This window comes from Haliaeetus albicilla, chromosome 11 (genome assembly GCF_947461875.1).
Source record: "Haliaeetus albicilla chromosome 11, bHalAlb1.1, whole genome shotgun sequence".
In the NCBI taxonomy this organism is placed as follows: Eukaryota; Metazoa; Chordata; class Aves; order Accipitriformes; family Accipitridae; genus Haliaeetus; species Haliaeetus albicilla.
In genome coordinates this window covers 36,319,127-36,340,452 of record NC_091493.1, presented here as the reverse complement: position 1 = coordinate 36,340,452, position 21,326 = coordinate 36,319,127, and the positions used below count along the sequence as shown (strand labels likewise).

General features: G+C 39.8%; 2 protein-coding genes across 7 annotated transcripts in view; both read left to right on the top strand.

Moving 5' to 3' along the window:
- The first annotated feature begins 1,619 nt into the window (after window positions 1-1,619).
- On the top strand, window positions 1,620-12,987 carry NSMCE4A (NSE4 homolog A, SMC5-SMC6 complex component). Of its 2 annotated transcripts, none has more exons than XR_011326935.1 (11): window positions 1,620-2,073; window positions 3,363-3,443; window positions 4,032-4,162; window positions 5,256-5,407; window positions 7,404-7,503; window positions 8,882-8,972; window positions 9,475-9,569; window positions 10,355-10,403; window positions 11,045-11,204; window positions 11,788-11,879; window positions 12,406-12,987. XR_011326935.1 is itself a non-coding variant. In XM_069797134.1 (11 exons), exons 1-10 carry the CDS (start codon window positions 1,785-1,787, stop codon window positions 11,869-11,871), a joined length of 1,164 nt encoding a protein of 387 aa, XP_069653235.1. In that variant the 5' UTR covers window positions 1,624-1,784; the 3' UTR covers window positions 11,872-11,879; window positions 12,406-12,987. The 2 variants fall into 2 exon arrangements, 1 of the variants encoding a protein (XP_069653235.1); XM_069797134.1 differs by having other exon boundaries at window positions 1,624-2,073; window positions 11,113-11,204.
- A 262-nt stretch (window positions 12,988-13,249) lies between these two features.
- Window positions 13,250-21,326, top strand: part of ATE1 (arginyltransferase 1) — an 84,494-nt gene continuing 76,417 nt past the window's right edge. For 3 of the 5 annotated variants that reach the window (XM_069797131.1, XM_069797132.1, XM_069797129.1), the window contains exons 1-5: window positions 13,600-13,758; window positions 14,894-14,957; window positions 15,313-15,375; window positions 16,109-16,212; window positions 17,028-17,300. In XM_069797131.1, coding sequence (XP_069653232.1) covers window positions 13,656-13,758; window positions 14,894-14,957; window positions 15,313-15,375; window positions 16,109-16,212; window positions 17,028-17,300 — 607 coding nt within the window. In that variant the 5' untranslated portion in view covers window positions 13,600-13,655. Of the gene's footprint in view, window positions 13,404-13,599; window positions 13,759-14,893; window positions 14,958-15,312; window positions 15,376-16,108; window positions 16,213-17,027; window positions 17,301-21,326 lie in introns of those variants that run through there. The other 2 variants (XM_069797133.1, XM_069797130.1) reach the window with 1 other exon arrangement.

The window sequence follows — 21,326 nt, the reverse complement described above, 5'->3', positions numbered from 1 at the left end:
CCTACTGAAGCCCTCAGCAAAGTCACTGTGAAATCCTGAAGTTTCTGAACCCTTGCCTCCTGTTCCACAATTTACTGAGATTGTAAAAACTTCTAGGCAATCCTGTCACTATGTTTAAACACTACATAGTACACTGAAGCAGAAAGCATATGCATTACTGTAACTGTGAACTCCATGATTGAGGGGAATTACATGCTGTAACCAGGAAAGCAGGAATTAAACTTTTGGCATATATGGCTGTTTTAAAATTCTTACAGGTTACAGCAACTTGGTATTAATACCTATCTTTTAATTCTCTTTTCATCAGAATCTTGTGCAAACTCTATACTCACAACTGAAATAGATTGCTAATGATTGTTTTATCTGATCGGTGTGGTAACATAAACCAAAAGTCTATTTCAAGGAACTCTTACAGTAGGATCATCAGGATTTCGGAAATAATCTTCAGCATGCTTCCTAAACTACTGATATTTATACAAGAGTCCTACTACTTACGATGAACTATGAGAAAATAAGGGCAATGAGGGACATTACTTGGCCCGCTGCTCCAAATTAGAAGCCAGATCCACTGTTACACTAAACTCAACTCTAATGATACTGGTACTGGGAAATGAATAGAAAGAGAGGAGAAACTATGTGTTAAAGAAATTTTTTTTAGTCTGTAATATAAAATGCTCATCATTAAATGACAATTTGAATATTGTTGAATATTTTCCAGACATGTAATGCTTGGCTGCTGTGGGTAACTTGCAAATACTGACAATTCTTCCTGGTAAATTAATAATATGTATTCGTACATTTAACTCAGCTTTAACTTTGTTGTCTTTCCTATAAACAATGCCACCGGTCATGACTAACTAATTTAGGAGTCTATTCCACTTCAAAGTATAAATTTGTTACTCTATTTGCCAGAGCACGGATCCCTGCTTAGTGATTAATGGACACATATTATATGGAAATACACGTGTTAGAGATGCTCAGTCAACTGTTGTCATGCCTTTGCCTCCAATTTTCACCTTTTCTGCTCCTCAGATGTTAGAGAAGCTTAAAAGCAGATGAAAGGTTTGTTACCAGCAGGTTCATCGTTACATTTCCACCCCTTAATAAAGGTGAAAGTTCTCGGGCCTTTCTGCTCAACTTTCCTAAAAGCGTTTAAAAGCAGAAAACTTGCTTAATCCACGAGGTAAAAAAAAAAAAGTCACGCCGCGGACGCGCGTGTGCGCACCTCTCGGGGATTTATTCGAAACGACCGACTGAGGCGCAACTTATTTTCGACAGCTAACTACCTGCGAGGCTCGGCAAAGCCTGAGGGGGGAGCTGCGAGCGGTGGTCGGTCCGCCTGCCGCACTCCCGCCCGGTGACGAGGCCGCCGTTACCTCAGAGAGGGACCGCCGTTACCTCAGAGAGGAGCCGCTTCCCGCCGGCGGGCGCCCTGAGGGAGGGAGGGAGGGAGGGAGGGACTGACTGACTGAGCTCGCCCGCTTATGGCACCGCGCGTTTTGCTCGTCTCCCGTCCCGGCAGCGACCTCCCCGGGCGGTGGCGGCGGCCACAGCACCCGCTCCGGGGTGGCCTGTTGGCGGCGGCTTCGGTCCCCTCCCGCCCCTCCGCTCCGCTCCGCCCCGTCCCCTCCCCGCGGGGTTTGGCCCTCTCGGGCCGCCGTTGTAGCTGGTAGCGGCGTTTCCGCGCCGTTTGGCGGGGCCGGGCTGCCCGGGCGGCGGCGGCGGCGGCGGCCTCCCGCCCCTCTTCCGTGGCGGCTGGTGGAGGCCCGGGGCGCCGACCAGCGATGTCGGAGGCGAGCGGAAGCCATGATCTCTTCTCCTCGCAGAGCTCGGGCGCGGAGAGCGGCCGCCTCTCGTTGCCGTCCACCTCGGGCAACGGCGCCGTGCCCCGGCACGACCAGCAGCAACGCCTGTCGAGCCGCCCTCGCCTGCCGGCCTCCGGGGAGGAGGGAGAAGAACTGGAGGCGGCGGGCGACTCGCCCAGGCCGCCGGAGAGCGCCGAGGACGCCGGCGATGACCGCAGCAGGAGGATAATCCGGAACCAGTACCGGGAGCTCATCTACAGCGTGCAGCGTAAGGCCCGGGTGCGGCTGCCTCGGGAGTCTCAGGGCCGCCGGCCTCTGCCCGGCCCCGGGGCGGCCGGCCCGCTTCGCCTCCGGCGGGGATGACTCTTTATCCCGGGGAGATGGGGGCTGCCGGGGGGGGGGGCCGGGGCAGCCGTTTAGGTGCCGGGCTGGTAGCTTGAAGATATTTTTTGAGGAACTGCTAAAGCTTTCGTGGGCACTCGTTGAGTTCCTCGGAGTGCTGAAATCTTGGGCCTGTGATTAGATCGAAATTGGTCTCCCTGGAAGCACTTGCAAGCCCAGGGACGACAAGGTTGTGAGGGATTTACCGGCACTTCACGTGTGTGACTGCATGGATGCAGGGGAACGATCAGCTTTAGACCCGGAGGTGTACTGAAAGCCTTTAATGTTGCCTTCGTGGTATTTGAGCTTTCATTTGAAAGGGCAGGAACCAGTATCCGCCCGTACCAGAAAGTTATTCTTAGGCTTTCCAGAAAGTGCCATGGGATTTTTAGCATCTCTCTAGGTGGGTGTGTCAGTACTTCTCCCGTGTGTGGAGTGTGCTGTTTTCCTCATGAAAGCATAACAATGGTTGTTTGAGTAAGTGCTGTCAAATTTAGCAACATGTGCTGTTAGTTGTTTTCTGCATACATGCTAAATTTGTAGGGTTGTTTATGAGAGAATACAACGCAGTTTATGGATGATCCAGCCTGTGTTTATGCAGAAGACCAACAGTGGTATGTCAGTGCATTGAGTACGGTGTAGGTCCTTAAAAGCAGTGCTATGAGTCGCTGTTCAGAATTGAACATCTGAAAGCCTCGTTAAGTCATATGTGTGCTGTTATGTATAAGTAACTGCGTTTGACATGGTGATCTTCAGATATCACCAAGCATACATTTTTGGGGGTTGGTTGGTTTCTTTTGTGAAGATCTGTAATAACTTATGGATAAGATGAATAACATACAGAAAACTATGGTATCTGTTAGCTGCTTTGCCACAGATACAGATATTTTACTGGAACCAAGAGGAATCTGGGATGTGCTAACATAAATTCAACCATATAAATCTTATTCCACTGAAGTAAATGGAAAATTACTACTTCAAACTGAGTTGGTGCATAAGCATTAATAAAAATAGAGCCTATGTACTCTTGCAATTAATGTACTGTAAGTATATTCTGTATTTTTGTGTGTATGATGGGCTATGAACCAGCCAGTTTTGATTAAGGTGTAAGTATGTATTTCTTGATGCTTCTATATTTAAGTAATTTAGGATTTCATTTGTGTCCCTATCCCACAGAAAATCGTGAGGATATGCTGAGTTCAAAAAGCAACAGACTGACGGAAGCCTTAGAAGAAGCCAATAAACTGTTTAGTGGAGGTAAAACAAGTTCTGTGGTCCTTATTAGAGGTGTTTGCTTGACAGTTGGCCAAGTGTGAGGCAATGATGCCTTATAAACAAAAAAGGGCAAGAGAATGAAATTGAAGTCCATGTACATTATCAGAATTATTAAAGTAAAATTTGATATGCTCAGTTGAAGAGGAATTGTTTGAATAAGGTGATATGGGGAAATAAATACCATTACTTTAGTGTTTATTTGCACTTAGAAATACTTCGTGCTTTATCTTGACTCTGTAGAACAATATATGTAAGTAGTACATTTATGAAAGATATGAGTGTAGAGGGGTGCATTTCACTTGGAGAGATGGAAAACGTATCAATGAAAAATGTGTTTTATTCTTTAAGATAATGTGTTATTTTTCCATGCTTGCCTTTGTCAGTGTCATCCTCTCCTTTTTTTTTTTTTAAAAATGCAAATATTATTGTAAGGATCATATAAGTAAGTGTGTTACAGGTCATTGCAATAAAATGGTTTACAAAGCTCAATACCCAGGATAGTCTATATGCTAAATTTTATTATTTTTTTACAATTTCATAATATTAACATAAAAATCTTTTCTGTAACAGTTTCCTGTGCACGAGAGGCTGCGCTGGATGCCCAATTTCTGGTCCTAGCATCAAATCTAGGAAAGGAGAAGGCCAATGAGTTGCGCTCTGAGATGACAGCATTTGATTCACTAGCATTTGCGGAAGACTTGGTAAGTTCCTGACTCTGAATTTGCCAACAATTTTGCTAGAGGTTTGCCCTATTTGTTACAGAATCATAAAATAAAAGCCTGAGATTGTCAGCAGGACATGACAGATCTGATGGAATTTAACACTCTTCCTATGAATTTCTTCAATTAACTTTCTGGTTAGTGTTGTTCATTGTTTTAAACTGTGTATTAAGCATTTCCATTATGCATAGGGGAAAATATAACTTAAAATGCAGCCACGCAGCTACCCCCACCCTTGCATTGCTGCATTGCTGCTACTTTATCACAGTGCAGTCAGTTCGTGCTCTTAGGGTAGTACTGTGCGCTTTTTTAATACCCACTGTTTTGTAGTTCCTCAGTAGCTAAGTAGTTTCTTTATCCTGTCCACTGCCTTATATGTTTTAGGATAGAGTTCTCAAGGCCCTGCATCACTGACATGAAATGGGACTTTGGATTACTTGCACGCTTTTAGACTTGACGTGTTTGTCTCTGTACTGTGACTGAGTGGAAGAGTCAGTTCAGAAAAGCTTTGAAGCAGACTTTTTTTTTTTTCTCCGTGAAAATTTTCTTTTATGTTACAGCAGATTAATAAGGAGTCTGAGCCTTTGGTCAAGTCTAGAGCTCTGCAGTATAAAACCCCATGAATTTCAATTGTTTTATTCAAGTTTTTCCTGGGGAAGTCTGGATTGGTAGATGCAGGATTGAGCCAAATAAGTCTTTTTTACAGTATTTGAGGAGCTAGGCTTCCTGGAAGTGTGTGGTGTTCAGAAACTGTGAGACATCTTATCTTTATAGTGCAATTTAAGTAATGCTTTGCTACTTCATACGTCATTGAAATTCTATTGGAATATAGGCAGTTTTATTTACCTATAGCTTTTTTTTTTTCATTCCTTGCTGATGCTTGCTGAACACAAGAAGTCTGTATGTGAGTGTTTTCCTGTTTTCACAATGTATTCAGGAAAGTCAAGGTTCTTATGCAGTGATATTAAATACTAATCTAGCAGGACAAACACCGTAATACAGTATTTCACCATTACTGTATTTACTGATTTTTTTCTCTAAGTGAATTTTCATTGCAGCTTTTCTTCTTTTGTAGCTAACCTTCATGGGTATAAATCGTATAGAAGTAGAAGAAAATGATAGTGATTCTGAGGGCACTTCAGGTGGCTATTTACCTAGTAATGCCTGGCATAAACTGGGAGAAGAAACAGAAAAATACTTCAGAAGAGCACCTTCTTTTCACTATATGTAAGTTTATTTAAGGAAATCGTATATACTGCAGCACAAGCTAATAGCCTTAACTGATTCTTATCTTTAATGCCCTGGTCTTGAATAGAGTTTAATCTGGGGTCACACAGTGTCAACAAGAACTTCTGTGTGGTCTCTGTTCTTATGGTACAGTGAATGCTTTGTCTCCAAAATATTCCATATTTCTCTCTTTGATTTTGATTTGGCTTGACTACAAAATAATATCACTGGTATCTAGTAGAGATAGCAAGGTATTCTTGATTTACCTGTTCTAGGTCAAAACCAGTAGAAGTGATCCTCTTTCCTTTAAAAGCTGACTCTTCCATCATCTTTCTCTCCCTGTGCAAAGCTGCAGCCAGAATCATGAATAGAGGAACCTTTCGGGTTTTTTTCTTTTTTCTTTCTTTCTTTCCCAGACAGTTATGGAAGGTCAGTCCTTCAGGGTCTATATCTTTTATCTGATGATTGTATTATCATGAAGAGGCCAACAGTTCTTTGTTGTACGTCTGTGTTAATGGGTTGTCTTTTAGAATCTTGCTTTCTGGCTCTGCCTTCAGAAGAAATCACCTGATTACCGGCAAGTGGCCTTATGTAGAAGCAACATCATCTCTCCTTATGCGTAGGCAACCCATTTAGTAGGAGCCTTTTTAGCTGCTGTCAAATGACCCTTAGTCACCTGGCATATACACAGTGCTCCAATTTAAATCTCTCATCAAGTCAGCCTAGAATAGCAGGATCTAGTTCAATTAAATTATCCACAGTAGAGCTGATAGAATATTATTCAGTTGTCTATGCTTTTACACTTGTTCCACCCTCCAATAAGTATCACTGTAATTGTAACAAAGTTACTGAATATAATCATTTGATCATGCAATATCTGATATTTAACGTTGGATAGCTAATTGAGATATTTCAAACTTATGTTTGCACTTTAAAGCTGTAAGCTCTAAATGATAAGTATATTTTTCAATCATTTTTATCATCTTAAGACAAAACTGACTGCAAGAAAGACTTTTTTTCTCATTAGTTGCGTTTTGACATCTTAAGTAATGATGGGCTTCTTTTGATGGAGGATGTGTGAATATTTGCAGAGTGTTAATTTTAAATAATAAAGTGTAGTTCTCAGTTTAGGAAAAGAACACTTATTTCTGACTCCATCTATTCCTGTCTGAGGCCTGAGTTTAGGTTTTTTTCATGGTCAGTCTGTGACTTCTGAAATTGAGCAGTCACAACTCACCCAAGATAAGGAAAAATAGGTGCTGCAGATTTTTTGGCTACTGGCTGAACTAACTTGGGTTGAGTCTCAATTCACACTCTCTCGTTTAGGCATCTAACTTGGTGGAGATTCAAGGCAATCAAAGTTAGGAGCCTAAGTTCCTTATGTAGTCAATAGAGAGAGGTAAGCATTTCAAGAAAGTGCATAAATCTAGCATGTATATTATGCTCACATTGTTTATTGAGAAGCTTTGGATCTCTTCTTAGTGTACTGAATGTTCTATTGATTGACTATATTTTTAAAATGTGTGGCTTTTTTTTTTTTTTTTTAAAAAAAAGCTTACTCCAAACCTGAACTTACAGAAATTAAACAATAGATGAAAAAGAGAGAAATATTTTATGGAGAGAGTTTTCAGGCAGAAAAGTTTATAATAAATTCAAATGGAGATATTTGAGGATATGAGCCATATATTCTGTTTAATTTCTTAACTAGCTTTAAGAAAAGTAGATTTAAAGCTTTCAGTTAAAAAAAAAAGTTGGAGTAATTGCATCAAATTTTATACATCTGTTGTTAATTCTGGTATGAGGCTGCCGACATATTGGGAGCAACTTCTGGGGATGGTTCTTTATAGAAATCTCTAAATGTGGTATCATGATATTTTTAGATATCGGTCATTACTTTGCACTTCTATCAGGAGGAGATCAACTGCTCAGTATGTAGATTTCTTATCATACAATGTAAAATATATTTCCATATATATGTTCTTTTTATATCGGTTAGGTTAGGATCTTTCAAGTCTGATCCTCCTGTACCAAGGCAACGGATAGAGAGGCAGAAAAAGGCTACAGGAGGAGAAGAAAAACGGGCAATGCCTGCTCAGGTTTGTGAAGCGTTATCTTTATTAACAATTTGTTGTGGCATAGTTATTACAAGTGACTTTTAACTATCTCTGTTCATGTTGTTTTGGGTTTTGTAGTGATGAACTGTGTAATACTAAAGGATTCAGATTTCATTATTAGGCTGCCTGATTTGTTTTGTGTGGACTGCAGTATTTCACTGAGTGGAAGGAAACAGGATTTACAGACTGGTTTCAAGTTCATATTAGCTTATTTGCTCTGATGCTCTTGCTTTGAAAGGAAACAAAAAAGAAACTTCTTTACATTAGCCTGTTTTCAACTTTTATTTAAAAAGTGTCTAACAGTGTGTGGCATTTGCACAGAAATGAGGTTAGCAACAGTAAACTAATTAGCTCATTTAACCGCTATTTTCCCTGCTTTCTGTTTCCCTCTTCTTTCTGTCTTACTCTCGCAGAAAGGCAAAAGTCTAAGTATACTTAGAGAGGCTTACATTTGAAACTTTGAAAAAATAAACCATGTTGTTACGGGGAACCTCTGGCTGATAATGCCAGTACATAGAGGCAAAATGTTGTATATGTCTTTCTAAATACAGCCTACTTCACAATAATCCAAATAGTGATAGAAATTATTCTGATACAGTTTGTACTGGGAAGAAGAGGAGCTGAAGGGTTTGAGAGAGTTGCTACCAGAAGTGAGTGACTGCTTTTTGTGGTTTGCTTAGGTAAACACTGATGATCAGCATACATGTCATTCTGTGTTAGAGATACAGTTGTGTGTGAAAGTTTCTGTAGCTTGCTTTATTGCAAGGTGGTCAAAGGGAAAGTGTTAGCTAACAGGAACAGCAGACACGTTACTGAAGACTGTACTTGAAAAGTGAATTTGGTACTCTGTTGATTACAGTGCTTGAAGGACGATTTGTAGTACCCTGCTTTACAGATAATGAACAAATCTGTAAAATCACAATAATTGTGTCCTTTGACCATGTCAAACTTCAGGCCATGATGTTTCTTACACGTAAACTTAGGTGCCTTTTCTGAAAAAAAGTTAGGATCTTGATGAACTGCCCTTCTATGCTTATAAATAAACTTCAGTAAACTCACAGACTATGTATCACTAGGGGTAACCCAATTCCACAGAACTATTGGAAAGTAAGCATAGACCAGTAAGTAGGCTCAAAACATACAAACTGTGGCCTTTCAGTTTGATATTGTAAGATGGGAATTAATTCCTAAAGCATTTTGTAAGTTGTCTCATGTTTGCATAAGCGTGTCTGTAACTGTGCATGTGTGGCGTAGAGAGAAAAAACTATCTTTCATGTTACGTGTTCATAAAAGGCCCTTTTCATATTCTTGTCTTAACAACAGTGATTATTTGAGGTGAAGCTGTGTTTCTTTTTTCCAGTTAAAAAAAATGGAGGAGTCTCATCAGGAAGCTACAGAAAAAGAAGTAGAGAGGATCTTGGGATTACTGCAAACTCATTTTAAAAATGACCGTAAGTGTGATTCGCTTAAGCTTTTAAAGCGTTAATTTGAGAAAATGAATACTCTTAATCTTCTACAGTTAAGAGTGATTAAACTATAGAAACAAAATTAGGTGGGGGTCGCAAGTAGAAATCTTTGTGTTGAAGGATATATACTGACTGTTATTTTTTATGAGCACTAATCAGTTGCTGTTTGATTGCAAAGTAAACTGAAATCCTACCCTCTCCGTCTTAGTAGAGCATGCCAGTGTTTAGAAGGCAATCAAGTGGTCACTCTGTATGTGTATGCCTGTGGCACAAGATGGCAGAAAATAACATTCTCTAGAAACTTTGTTTCTTTCTGCAGGCCACTGGGAATTCAGCATTGTAACTAAATTGACATAAACATTCAGTTAGCTTTTAAAAGGAGTATTGACTTAAGTTTGTGTTTAGGTATATTAGCTCTTTGTCTACCACCTTTTTGTTTGTGTTTTTTTTTTTTATTAACAAATAAAATTTGTTTTTGCATCTCTAGCTGATACACCTATTTCCTTCTTTGATCTTGTGATTGATCCAAACTCTTTTGCACGTACTGTGGAAAACATCTTCCATGTGTCTTTCATTATAAGGGTAAGGCATGACGTATTTCTTGAAATCTTATTTTAGATACTGGAATTACCTAGAAATATTGTTTTGTTGTTTTTATGGCTTCGATGTTGACAGATTAGGATTGAAATACTGGGAATCCTAATTTTTTTTCTACAAACAGTCTGTGATATTTTGGTAATTGAATAAAAAAGAAAACAGAGTTGACAGATTAATATTTTTAATTAGATTTTTCTATTACAGTCAATTTACCAACAAAACAATCATGAAATTTTTGCTGTCAATGCACTTCTCAAAAAGGAATCCTAGCTCACTTTATTTTAGATTATAGAAGAGTAGTCATAGAGTATAGAAGAGTTATTGAGGTTGTAGGAAAGTATGTCACTGCAGTGTTTTCTGTTCTTTTTGAATCTGTAGATTTGGATTTCAAGCTATACTTAGCTTGTCTAATAAATAAAATTAATTTGGGAAAAGAGAAAAACTTAGAAACATATTTTGACTAAATTCAGGTTTATAATGAATAGTGATGTGATTACAAAGCATTAACTCAAGTATATTTAATGACTAATAATGATTTTTAATAAAACAATTTTTTTTAATCCAACAGTTACTAACTGTCATATATCAGCTGCATTCTTCATAAGTGCTATATTTAAATAATTTTTCTTATTTGGTATGCCAATTAAGATGCTTTATCAATATATGTATCTGTTTATGATTATGTAATATATTAATTAAAAATATGAAATCTCAGTGCATTGTCCTAATTAGCTCTAAATTCTGAAATTTTAAATCCTACTGTCTTTTAGGATGGTTTTGCAAGATTAAAGCTGGATGACGATAAATTGCCAATAATAGGTAAATCTAGTTTTGGAAGACTATAATAATTTTTTGTTACAACATTGAAAAGTAGCTACCTCTTACGTGTTCACAAAGTTTTTGGTATATTTTTAGCTGCAAGAGTAGAGATTCAGGGATATGCAGTGAATGTAATTGAAGGCATGAAGAGATCTATGAGAGGAACTGAAAGGATCGAGTCTCTTTAAATATTAAAATATGGAAAAAGGCCATTATGCTGATCTATACAAATTAATCCTACTAATAGAAATAAAAGGTTATTACCTTTCCTTTTAAGTGATACTTTCTCTAGTAAGTATATGAACATTGTTACACTTTGCTGAGAGAAGATATTTCTGTGTGCAAGAAGTCTTCTTTGTCTATCTGAGTGGGGAAGTGCTGCAACTTCAAAACAGTTGAAAAGGAAATGCCTTCCTATGTACAAGGTCTTTGGCTTTCATTCCCACAGGATATCAATGGGATTAAGACTTTGGTGGGATTTCATAAAGGATTAAATACTTAGGTCCTTCTGGGACTCTGAGAAAAGTTAGTCTTTAAAATTTTAGGAGGTAAGACTAAAGTAATTTCTTAAGAAGTGTATAGTACAGGCTACTGATAGATAGCTTAGTGGAGCATGTATAATTGATCTGTTTTTTGTGAAGCTTTTGTGTTCCTGGAGGAAGGTGACTTTACAAGTATAAAGACTATGAAAACACTATGTTTCGAACAGAGCCTTCAAAAGACAAGGCGGGAGGGGAGGATGACCGTAGTAATGGAGCACGGAACCAGGTTGTCATATCTCTGAACCATCAAGAATGGAAGGTATAATAGATAGCACTTGATACTTTTGATTTTTTTTTTTTTTTTTTTAAAGTGTAAGAACGCATGTGAGGGCTGTGCTGTTATGTACTCTGATAAGGATAGGTGTTCCTGTATATATTACCACTACATTTAATTTTATGGATTCCAGGACAATCACAAATCTAATTAATGCTTTTAACTGCAAGAAAACTGAGAATTGGGATAGCAATTTCATCTTGGATCGTTGAAGCCTGGTCAGTTTAAGTGCTTTTAAGTTGTGCAGTGACTTGCCTTTACTGTTTTATATGAGGACTGCATAAATACGGAGTCTGTTTCTTCCCTTAATGTATGATACTTGCTTCTAGAGGGGAAGTTCTCCATGCAATTTCCTCACTGTTTGCTGTTTGTAATAAATCTTAGACAAAAAGTAGTTTTTAGCACATACCACTCTTCTTTGTCCCTCACTCAGAATGTGCAGAAGAAATTTAGTAATTTGAAATAGTGCTTTAGTATGAGAAACTTTATTACTTACCTGGTGGTAACTACAATTAAATTGAAATAGTTCAGCTCTTGTAACTCACATACTCTTGTCATATCTAACCAGGAAATTGTAGAAACATATGAAATAACAGAACCTATGATTAGCCCTCCTCATCATAGAAATGAAGAAGAAATGGAGATAGCTTAATTCCTCAGGTAAGTTCTTTTAATAAATCAAACTAAATAAGGATACAGTGCATGAGTTCCTTATGCATCTGGAAGAGCTGCAGGGAAACTACCTGTGACTTAAAAGTGTAGAAAAACTATAAGCAGGGTAACTGTATAACATCTGGAACATCTCTGTATTCTTGATCTCTTTATGGAACAAAATGTAATCTAGTCTTCTACGTGGTAATTAACTGAAAAAAAATTATTTTTACATTTGATGGTCAGTTAAGTGATATACTTGAGTTAATTTTTGGAACTTTATACTCAGAATGCAATGCTGTGAAGAATCATAGCTTAGTTTTTGTACTTTTTTTTTTTTTTTAACCTGCTGACAGCTGATGTTGTTAATAGAGTAGTCTGAAGAAGGACTTAGGGAAGTGGGAAGGGAGACAGCCTGGTTCCCTCTAAAATCCTTTAAATGACAGGATTGAATTCTTTTATTGTCACAATTGTCTAGTAAGTTCCAAATCTTAATGCATGTTGTCTTAGTGTTTTCTCTTTTCTTTCTCCCTAGGTGCCTTAAAGAAAATATTTTAAAATGCTTCCTTCAGAGAAGATTTTTATATGTATATATTGTAAAATTAAATTTATTTTTTATCAAAATATCTTGACACTTTATATAAGCTGTCTTGTTTATACCTGTCACAGGGTTATTGCCATATACTTTCTATTTATTATGGTTTTGTTTACTACTTTCTAAGTGTCAGTAAACTTTATATAAGCTTTCATAAAAAGCACCTGCTATCCCCCTTCTGTCATCCCTTGTCTCTCCCCAATAGCAGCCTGCAAGTGCGATTTACATGGTTAACCATCTCTGCTGTGACAATCTTGTTATCTAGATGGTCTTGGGTGCTGCAGGAAAAATTGATATTGTCTTCCTGTTCTTACTCTTCTGGAAATCAAGGTTCGAGTTTGGAAATTTGATCTGAATTACAGATAAAAATTCCTCCTTCCTTTTTTCCTAAGTGTTTTTGGTTTCGTAACTTGGGCAGGACAGCTTTATTAGGCCATGACATTATTTTCTTCAAAATAAATGAAGTCTAGCTCCATCTCCAGAAGATGCTCTTTGGAGCACCACTGCCTCTGGAGGTTTTTAGGATTTCATCCTTCCTTTTATCATTAGGCAGGGTTTCTAATGAAGCAGCTGAGGTGGTAGGGACCGAGCGATGTTCTGTCCTGCTGCTACCACCCCCGTTAGAGCACGTTTCTGGGGGGTGATGAAACGCGGTCAGGCTCTGAGGGTACGCGAAAACAGAGCTGGATCCTCTTTGGTTATCTGCAAGAGCACCGAGAGCTCTGTGCCCGTCTGCAGCAGCAGGCGGGGGCCCGGCCCGCACCTCTGAAGGCGGCAACCTCCGCCGCTTCGGCCCGGGCGGGGCGCTGACGGGCAGGGCCGCTGCCGGCCAGCGGGACCGCCGGGCGCCATGCCCGCCGCCGTGGTGGAGTACAGCGGCTGGAAGGAGGGCTACCGCTGCGGCTACTGCGCCTCGGAGCGGGGGAAGGTCTCCGCCGGTAAGCGGGAGGAGGTGGTGAGGAGGGGGCCTGCCCGGGGTCCTGTGGTGGGAGCCGGGGGCCGGGGGAGCGCGGCCGCCCTCAGTAAAGATGGGGGAGCTTGCCGGGGTAAAGATGGCGGGGCGGCCGTTTCCTGTGGGCGCTGCCCGTAGCGAAGATGGCGGCGGTTGTTTCCGGCCGTCCCGGCGCGGCGGGCAGGGTGCCGTCCTGAGGCGGGCGGCGCGGCAGGGCGAAGGGGGTCACCGGGGGGAGATGGCGGCAGCCGGCAGCTCTGCCAGCATCGTCGAGTACTTCGGCGGAGAGGATGGCTACCGCTGCGGCTACTGCAAGAACGAGACCGGCAACCTCTCTCATGGTGCGGCCCGCGGGCAGGGCGGGCTGCGAGGGGAACCGTGAGCGGGCCGGGCCGCGCCGGTGCGGCCGCAGGCTACGGGGCTGCTCCCAGCCGGTGCCGGCGGGGCTGAGGGAGGCCTGGGAGCGGCGGGTTAAAGGCGGCGGTTTGGCAGCAGCCTTCGCCCTTCCCGCCTCCGTCCTGCCGGGAGCGGGCAGCTGCCCTTCCCTGCGGAAAGTGCCCGAAACCCCTTACCCTGGGCTGGCCGGGAGCGGGGGGGGGGCGGCCTGCGAAGCGAGACGGGGTCGGTGTGGGGCCGGAGGCCGTGGGCTCACCGGGAGACCTCGCCTCAGGGTTTTGTAGGAGCACTCCTTCAGTCTAAGGGCAAACCATCAGGAATAACGGGAGAGCTGCGTGGAGGATGAAATGCTTTAATTATTACTGTCGTAATATCCGCACCCAACCTAAGGACGCGGTCAGGATCTGGCCCGAAGTGTTCTCTCGGTACAGTTTTGCTTCTCAGCTGCTGCTGCCCTGCCTGACCCTCCAGCTCGGCGACAGTCCGGGTTAAGCCGTAGGTGAGAGCAGAGCGTGCCTGCCCGGCGGGGCTCGACGGCTCTAAAGCTGTGGCTGGACAAGTTTCGCTTAGGCCAGCTCAAGGGCAAGCGGATTCTGATTCTTTTACCCGGTGAAGAGGTGACGGTCCCTGTGCCCTGCCCTGCTCGGCTCGGGGGCGGCCCGGGCAGTTGCTCTCCGAGGGGTCCCTGGGAACGGTCTGCGTCAGCTTCAGCGCCTCTCAGAAGAGTTCTTCTGTCCTGGTGTTCCTGACTGATTTTAAGAGAACTAAGGAGCAGTTTTATGTTATTTTGTTGGTGTGTCTCTGGGAAAGACAGCAGGTGGGGAGGTAAACTTTTACTTGTACCGTCAGAGCAATATAGTCGATTGCATCCCAAGATTTATGTTGGGTTTGCTTTTTTACACTTAGTGTGGATGTTGAAATCTGTAATTTATCAGATTTATGAATATGCTAAATCCTTGAAAGGCATCTATTCGAAAGTCACCATTAGCGACTCATATTTACACTTATACTTCTGTAAAGCTTGTTGTATTTTAAAGCATAACTGGTCAGTCAAGTGTGTTACTGTATTATTTATTTCAGGTATGTGGGCACATTCAATGACAGTTCAAGATTACCAGGATCTGATAGACAGAGGATGGCGAAGGTAAATTTAAAAAGAAAATACAAAGCCGTGTTGTCAGTTTAGATACAATTTAGAATCCAGATTTAAGATTTAAGCCTGTGAAAACAGTTAACTAGTTTCCATAAGTAATTGAAATAAAACTATTTTTCTGATGCTCTGCGACTTTTTGTAACGTGACACTTGTCGAACAGGAAAATATTCAGTTGTTTTGGAAGGATAGTATTTTAGTACAGCAGTAAAAAAACTGAAGAACTTGCTTCTTGACTTTTGTTGCTCATGTAATATTTTGGTATTATTTTAACAAAAAAGGTTGGTCTTCCATTTATTTTGTAGTATAAGCAACAAAAAATCAATACGTGTTTATTATTATTTTTAGAAGTGGAAAATATGTCTACAAACCTATCATGAATCAAACGTGTTGTCCTCAATACACAATAAGGTAAGAAGCTCAAAATATACTACTGTAAGTGATTTGACTGCTTCAGTTATGTTCAACCATTTGTGTTTACTGTTTTAAATACGTAATATTTGAAAAGTTTATCTACTTTTAATGATACTTTGAATTCCAAGTATATGCCGCTGGGTTTGTGCATAGGCACATCAGCAGCTCTGTGGTGTTTTCCTGTAAGCAATCTAAGTGTGTACCCTTGCCTTTTACTTCTGGGTTGCAATCCAAAGCAAGAGTCCTATGATTGATCTCTTGCTCATGGGTTGCAGGTGACCCAGTATGTCTGCATCCCACAATCACTGCTTTAGTAGCCCACGTAAGAGCGGCTGTCAGTTGAATAGGTATGAATAATTCTAGATATGCTTTTCTGGCATTAGTAGTTAGTACCAATGCTGTATCTGTGGGATGGATAAATGAAAAATTCTAGTGTATTAGCTTCCTAAGAAAGCTTTTTTATGCAGTGCTTGAGGTCACCTTGACGTATTTTAGTGATTATAGTGATATACACACAAAACATGCCATAAAGAATGATACTATGCAGTACAAGGCAAGATAATTTTATTAACTCAAAAGTGTTAATAAAATAATTGACCACTTAATATAGGGAAGCTTAAGAAATAATTAGAAAATACATATACAGTGTAATTTTTTAAAGTGGTTCCTTAACATTTTTTTCTGAAATAACCTTTCACAAAGGAAATGATCATAATTTTTTGTTTTTAAGGTGCCAGGCTTTGCGTTTTCAGACCTCCAAATCTCACAAGAAAGTTCTGAAGAAAATGTTGAAATTTATTTCCAAAGGAGATGTTTCGAAGGGAGTGAGTGAAGGTTAGAAATTTGTTGTGTTTGAAAACCAATGCTGATGTTTGAAAGGAGGATCAAGTACCTGCTTGAGTGATCAAATGGCTAATACGCTTTGATTTTTGTATATAGACCCCTTTATAAAGGTCTGGCTAGGTTGTGTCTTTAAAGCGTGTTTTGAGTCAAGAGCGCTATGTAACCCAGAGACCAAATTGTGCAGCTGGCTTGCTCTATTGAAGAATATGTTTCCTTACTTTTTGCATAGAGCAACTTATTTTCTTTTTCGTCTCTGGGCACATGCTTACTTTCTAGCTGGGTGCCATCGAGAATTAGACCCTGGTTTTACCTCTGTCATAAAAGTGATAATCTAGAGAGGACTAAGCAGGAGAGTGGGTGGCAGGGAAGAAGAAGAGCAAGCAAGGAAAGGAGTTTTTCTTCCAGGTGATTGAACAGTCACACCCCATTTATCCAACACCAAAACTAGCTATTCTCTGTTGTGGTGGAACTTGTTTTGGTTCTGAATCACTATAATTTGCCTCTTGTGTGTTAGGTTTTTTGGATCTTTTTTTTGTTGTTCGTTTGAAGTTATGGCATGAGAACAGTTGACTCCCCCATTTTAGTGGAGAAAATAAAACTGTTCTCATGAATAAGTTGGTGCTAGTAATTCAGGGTCACAGAGGAAGCTTTCTGTTTTCAGACTATTGCAAACAGTCACTTTATCTATTGGGAAACAGTTGTAAAAATGGAAATGAGTTAATTTAATATTAATGTTAATAGTGCAAAGTGTGAGCTGCAGTTACACAGAGAGAAATTCACTCATGCAGTTTTTTAATTATTTACAGAAGAGCCTATGGATTCCCACATAGAGGATGTGGTCACGTGCGATTTTGCATACAAAAGTGAATCTCATGTCAGTCAGTCTGAACTGACTCCCTTGAGTGTGGATCACACAGAGAGGGTGGAGAATGAAGATAAGGACATAGGAGAAACAAAAGAAGAGGTGAATGCGCAGCAGGTGGAATCGGGTTCACTTCAGATCTGTGCACATAAAGACACAACAGTCCCTGGAGAACCATCGCATTCAGCTAAAATTGTTCATGCACCACCTAAGCCAGGTAAATTTCTGGTTATAATTGGAATATACTGTCATGTTTTCACATGATGTTGAAGTCCTCCTTTTTATCTTGGCTGGTAAATCAGTAATTGTTTCTTTTTATTCCCTATACTCTTCCCAATTTATGGAATTACAGTGTATAAATTAAGAGGTTCTGCGTGTTAATTGTTTTCTTATTTTTTCCTGAAAGCTGCATTGATTTTCATTATATTAATTTTTTTTAGTTTGGTTATTAAGAATACATATCTACAGCTGATAGTTTTCTGTAAGCTATTTAGATTGCAGTCAGATAGGTCAAGGTAGTTGAATCTCATCAGACATTGGGACCAGTTTCCAGTTCCAGGGTACTTTTGTGTGCAGAATAAAATGTACATCCAGTTTTCCCTTTCTTCTATAGGATGTGGTGACTCAGGCTTTATGTAGCTTGAGGTATGGTTCATAAGGATCATTGAGTCCAGCTCAGGGAGTTGGACTCCCTGGTTCTGCAAGACTAAGAGCTGGGTACAGCTCTGGCTGGTGCTGCAGGAGTGCTAGTTACCGAGTTAGGTTAAGGCCTAACCTCATCTCTTGTGCGGCAGTGGGAAACCAGTTTAAGACCCAAGAAAAACACCCTAGGTATTGTTTTTACATTTCTTCGTTTCTGCAGGTCATCTTGTAACACAACTGACGTTGTTTACACCTTGTGAATACACCCCTGTAAATAACTTGCTTAAGACTGTATTTTTATGCTTTTGTAGACTGTTTGCCACAGGTCTAACTGGCATTGGAAATACGTTCAGTATATTGTTGTGTCGTTATTCTGTAGGCTTAAAGAAAATTGTATAACTTTCTGATGATTTAAAAAGAAAAAAAGTACCAATTCTTCTAGTCGTCTATAAAGAATGACATTTTGTAGGTGAGCTTTTCATCTGTTTGGGAGCTTTCTGTGTTTTAGATTTTGGCTAACTTCAGATTAGAAAAGCAGTGTCACTAGAGGATGTGAAATTATGTAGTAATTTCTCTTTTTTGTCTTGCTGTGAACTTAATATTACATTTCTGTAAGGAAGTGCAGTAAGTATGTACAAGAAGTAAGGCAATCTCCCTCATGTTACTTCTGATGCATTTATACAATGGTACAGCTCTCATGTGCCAAAAACTGAAGGTAAATTCTTATTCATGTCTAGAGTTTTGTGTGAAAGTACATGGAATATTGGTGGCAATTTTAATATAATAATATTAATAATTTTTAGTATAATACTAATTTTAATAGTATGGTCACTTTTTTCAATATGGAAGTTATCCCTCAGTCAAGCTTTTGTATCACAATTGTAAAGATTTCTGAAATGCTGCCTTTGGGCTGAATTTGAATGTGAAATCTTTACCCTAAAAAAGGATAATCTCATTGTTGGTCATCTGACTCTATTCTCTTTCATGTGGTAGCTGTTATGGTACCCCTTGGTGTGGCCCGAGAGCCTGGAATCTACATCTTCTTGCAGTGGTGTTAAGCTTTTCACAGGCTGTTGTGACAGGGAAGACCGTATGTCACAGCTGGCAGGTGATCCTCTGCGTGGTGTGATCGTACCTGTTGCACATGCAGAGGAGTCATTAAGGGTCCCTGAGGAAAATAAGTAGTGCTGGGAACTACTGCTACCAGGACATGGCTGCAGAGTGCTGCGGGTTGCCTCTCCTACAGCTTCTCTTTTGTGCTGGCTGTGTTCTTGTGGGATGTGGGTGATTTCTGGAAGGAAGATGGTAAGGGGTGGATGGATTATTGACGGAATAATTCATTTGACTAACAGTCTGCGCTGGAAAAGAGGGGCAGAATTGCTGACAGGCTCTTTGTGGCTCAGAGATTGCCGATGAGGCAGCCTTGTCTTAACTTCATGTTTCCAGTTTTGCATAGCCTCTACAATGGCCTTTTCAGAAAAATAAAGGGCATTTTCTGAATTGCAGTTAGCCAATTCATGGTGAGTAATGTTAGTTAAAATCTCAGTGGAGACTGGATGCTTTAGAGTTTCTGCATGTGTTGGGCTGTCATACTAATTCCTAATTTCACTTACCTATTATGTGTTGTGCCAGTATTTATGAGAACTTCAGAGTACTTTTTTCTTCAAAGATTTTTGTCTCCTTCTGTAGAGTGGCTAATTTCAAGTAAAATAATGTTGTTTTTTCCTTAATGAACACTCATTCCAATTAGATCAGGTTTTCAGCAGCTTAACAAGCAATTTTGCATCTAAACAAAAAGGAAAGTTTTCAGAAATGCTTGATCAGAAAACCAGTAGTGCTGCATAGAAGCAGTACTGTTACACATTCCTGGAAACGTATTCCAGAATTTTTAAGACTGTATTTTATATTTTGATTTTATAAAATGCACTCAAAGCTTTTATAGCCCTTATGTAGTTCATATAACTTTTATTTGTTGTGCAAATTTTCAAAACCCTCTTGTTTTTTAAGTAACTGATGACAAACTTTGGGTTATGTAAAACTTCATTTTGGAAGCAAAGTAAGTGGATATTGACAGCAGATGGCAGTCTTGGGTAAATTATTAGTGTAAACCAGCCATTGTTTTGAAAAAGGTGAGGTATGGCCTTTAGTTACTTTAAGAATAACATTGGGTAAAACTTGAAACACTGGAAATACAAATAAAGAAAGCCTGAAACATTGTTTGTACTCTTTCAGAAAATGGGGGTTTACTTTTATAGAGGAGAAATACGCATCAGTGTGCTTCTTTCTTTCTGGAGGTTTTAAATGAAATATAGAAGTGAATAGTAAATGCATCAGCTTATTTAATTAATCTTTTTTTTATTTTAAGAGTAGGTGGTGTCACAGGTCAAATTCAGTTTAAAATTTTCCAGATAGAAAAATGTTTAGTTTTCATCTTGGAAAATGTAGACTTATGCTGTAATAAGATTGTTTAATTGCATTTTTATTCCTTGATAAACAGAAGGGTCATTGTCCTATAGAAATAATGGGCTGTTTCTGCACAGTTTCAGATAGAAAAGAAGGTTTGCTTATGTCTGTATGCACGTTCATTGTTTTAAGAAGTATTTCTTGCTAACTTATAGCTCATAGAAGATACGAGACATGAAACAGATCCTGATACAGATGAAGTACTCATTCTTCAAATGTATCATGAATGTTTTAAATAAACTTTTCCTCTGACTACTTTGCCCGTGGACAGGTCACATAGTATCTGTAATTTCCTCATAATATTTGTCCTTTTCTAGTGAATAATTTTAGCTGTATGGATGAAACAAATACTCAAAAGCCTTAGCTGAGAGGTAAGAACACTTGATCATAAAAAACGCTAGTGTGATTGCAGGATGTCTGAAGAGTGCCAAAGTGGTATTAGCTCTTCTCTAAGTCCCTGACATGCTCTCAACATTTCAGCTGTCATGGAGTCTATGTGGAGAAACCAGACTGGGACTTTTATGGCTGAGCCATGAAGAGCTCGCTGCTAACTTGCCCCAGGAGTGCACTTATAAACTGTCTAAATTCTGTATGGTATGCACATTAAAAAGAATAGTTTACAGCCTTACTGATACTTAAAAGTTTATCCCAATATAGAGTATTTTGCCAATTTCTGTGATGTATCTATTGGTAAAATAAGATGCAGGCAGTGACTCTAAACACATCAGTGAGCTTTTAAAATAATCAGTGCTTTTACCATTTCTAGTTTGCAGAAGGATACCACTGTTCTCATTGTCCATGGGAAGGTTTGGGTAGAGGACAAGAAGCAGGTAGAGGACAAGAAAGATGTCAGCTTTGGCTAATAAGTTATTGGTGAGGAGGAAAGAAAGCTCAAACTGCGTTTTCATAGGAGTTCTGTAAAAAACAATTTCCATGTAATTTCCAGGTATTCAAGAGAGTAAAGTAGGATAAGCTGTAGTTAAGTCTGGGTTTGGATTCTTCTTTTCTTCTTTAAATATTAACAGAGTTGGAAATGTGTCTTCTTTCTAATGCTTCAAATGAAAGCACCTCACTCTTAAGGGTACTTTCCCTTTTGAAAAGATAAGTCTTTCAAAAGTTGCCAGTGTGTCTTTTGCAA